Genomic DNA, 1,805 nt, shown 5'->3' with positions numbered 1-1,805 from the left:
AAATAAAAATAAAAATTGGTGGCCCTAAAATTTTGATGCCCTATTCAAATTTGTACATTCAAACAAAAAAAAATACATAACATAACACTCAACCAAATAAAAAAATTATAGAAAAAATAACTTGAATATGCATCAAATTTATAAAATTATCCTAAATATTCCTAATTAAATTTATAATTTTTTTATTAAAAAACTAGTTAAAGACCCGTGCGAAAGCACGGGTCCATTGACTTTTATGCGATATTTGAGTTTGTTTTGAAAGAAAATGATATTTGAGTTTGTCACTAATATTAATGTAATAAAATTATTTAAAATTAAAAATTACTTATAATAATTATATAATTTATTTATTTTAACGGACACGGAAACACGCACGCACGCACGCACGCACGCACGCATACACGAGTGCACGCTCGCACACGCGAGTGCACTAAGTAAAAATAAAAATAAAAATTGGTGGCCCTAAAATTTTGATGCCCTATTCAAATTTGTACATTCACACAAAAAAAAACATAACATAACACTCAACCAAATAAAAAAAATACATAACAAACACCTAAAATAAAAAACTAAGAGCAGTTACCGCCAAAGCAATCTGAGGAGAAAGTTGTGGAGGCTGTCATGAGCAGGGAGGAGGAGGAGGAGAATGAGGAGGAGAATGGTGAGGAGGATGGGGAGAAACATCAACGCTGCCAAACATCTCAATAGGTAATAAAACCTTTGAGATGGCATATATGGCAATGGGAGATTTGAAATAAACCGTGTTCTTGACTACGGCTTCAACAACTCCCATTCTTATCATCACCGCAGAGGTCTGACCCACCGAAACGTTAAGATGGTACAAGGAAAGCCCCATGGCTTCACATGCAAGGGTGGGAGGGGAAAATGTATTCAATCCCCGGAGGAAATCAGGAGGAAGGTACTGTCTCACGACATGTGCCTTCATCAAAATATATAAAAATGATACACTTATAGAATGAAGCTGAGAATTTACCCGGTCGGTAAAGGCGGCGTCCACTGGAATAAACAGTGTGAACGCCGAACGTGCTTCTAATTCTAGATCAAGTTTTAGATCCGAAAAGATTCCGGCAGTTATGTGCAGGCTGTCCCCCGCCCCCGCGGCTGTTTGTTTCGTCATGACCTCACTGACATTGAGGCCAGACGCGACGGACGGTGCTGGGCAGAATAACATGGAAATAAAAATAAAAATGGGAAGGGTGAAGGTTGGAGAAGAGGCCATCTTTAGAAGAATCTAAATTTAAAATGTAAAAAAATTCTACCTACTTAAAAAAACTCAACTGAAGGAAGAAGAATTACTATGTGCTCGCTCACAAATTACTGAGTCTGCTGATTTTTGAGCTGCCTTGTGGTTTTTGCTCTGCTTTCTGATTTTACTCTCTTTCTCTGCGTCTGCCTTGTGGTTTTTGCTTTGCTCTGCTTTCTGATTTTACTCTCTTTGTCTATGTTCTGTGATATGTGGATGCTTGTGAAGAAACAAATTAAGAAGATAATTATGGGTAATGCTTGTGTGTGAGAAAGTGAAGGGAAGGTTCGGTTTTGGTTGGTATATAAAAGGGTAGGAAGAAGGGTGAAATGGTAATAAGCATCTAATTAAGTAAAAGAGAAAGACAGTTTCATTTTTATCTTCAACAGTGTTTCTTCATAACCGAACATAGAGAGTCTTCATTCACAATATTCAAGTAGGACTACAAGAAGATTGAAGAGAAAATTTGACAATTTTGATTTGGTTTAAGAAAAATAAGAAGTTCTGGAAGAAAGGTGAAGAGGCAAAGAACATATGAGAG

At 36.6% G+C, this 1,805-nt stretch overlaps 1 protein-coding gene across 1 annotated transcript; it reads right to left on the bottom strand.

The window, feature by feature from the left end:
- Nucleotides 1–619: 619 nt before the first annotated feature.
- On the bottom strand, nucleotides 620–1,240 carry LOC123886005 (fasciclin-like arabinogalactan protein 4). Its single transcript, XM_045935345.1, has one exon. The coding sequence runs from the start codon at nucleotides 1,238–1,240 to the stop codon at nucleotides 620–622; it is 621 nt and encodes a 206-aa protein (XP_045791301.1).
- Nucleotides 1,241–1,805: the final 565 nt, after the last annotated feature.

The sequence above is a fragment of the Trifolium pratense genome, linkage group LG5 (assembly GCF_020283565.1).
Source record: "Trifolium pratense cultivar HEN17-A07 linkage group LG5, ARS_RC_1.1, whole genome shotgun sequence".
Taxonomy (NCBI): Eukaryota; Viridiplantae; Streptophyta; class Magnoliopsida; order Fabales; family Fabaceae; genus Trifolium; species Trifolium pratense.
This window is presented reverse-complemented; position numbering and strand designations above follow the sequence as displayed.

Bases quoted from the DNA above. Each gene is read 5' to 3' on its own strand.
- LOC123886005 (XM_045935345.1), bottom strand. From the start codon at position 1,240: ATGGCCTCTTCTCCAACCTTCACCCTTCCCATTTTTATTTTTATTTCC.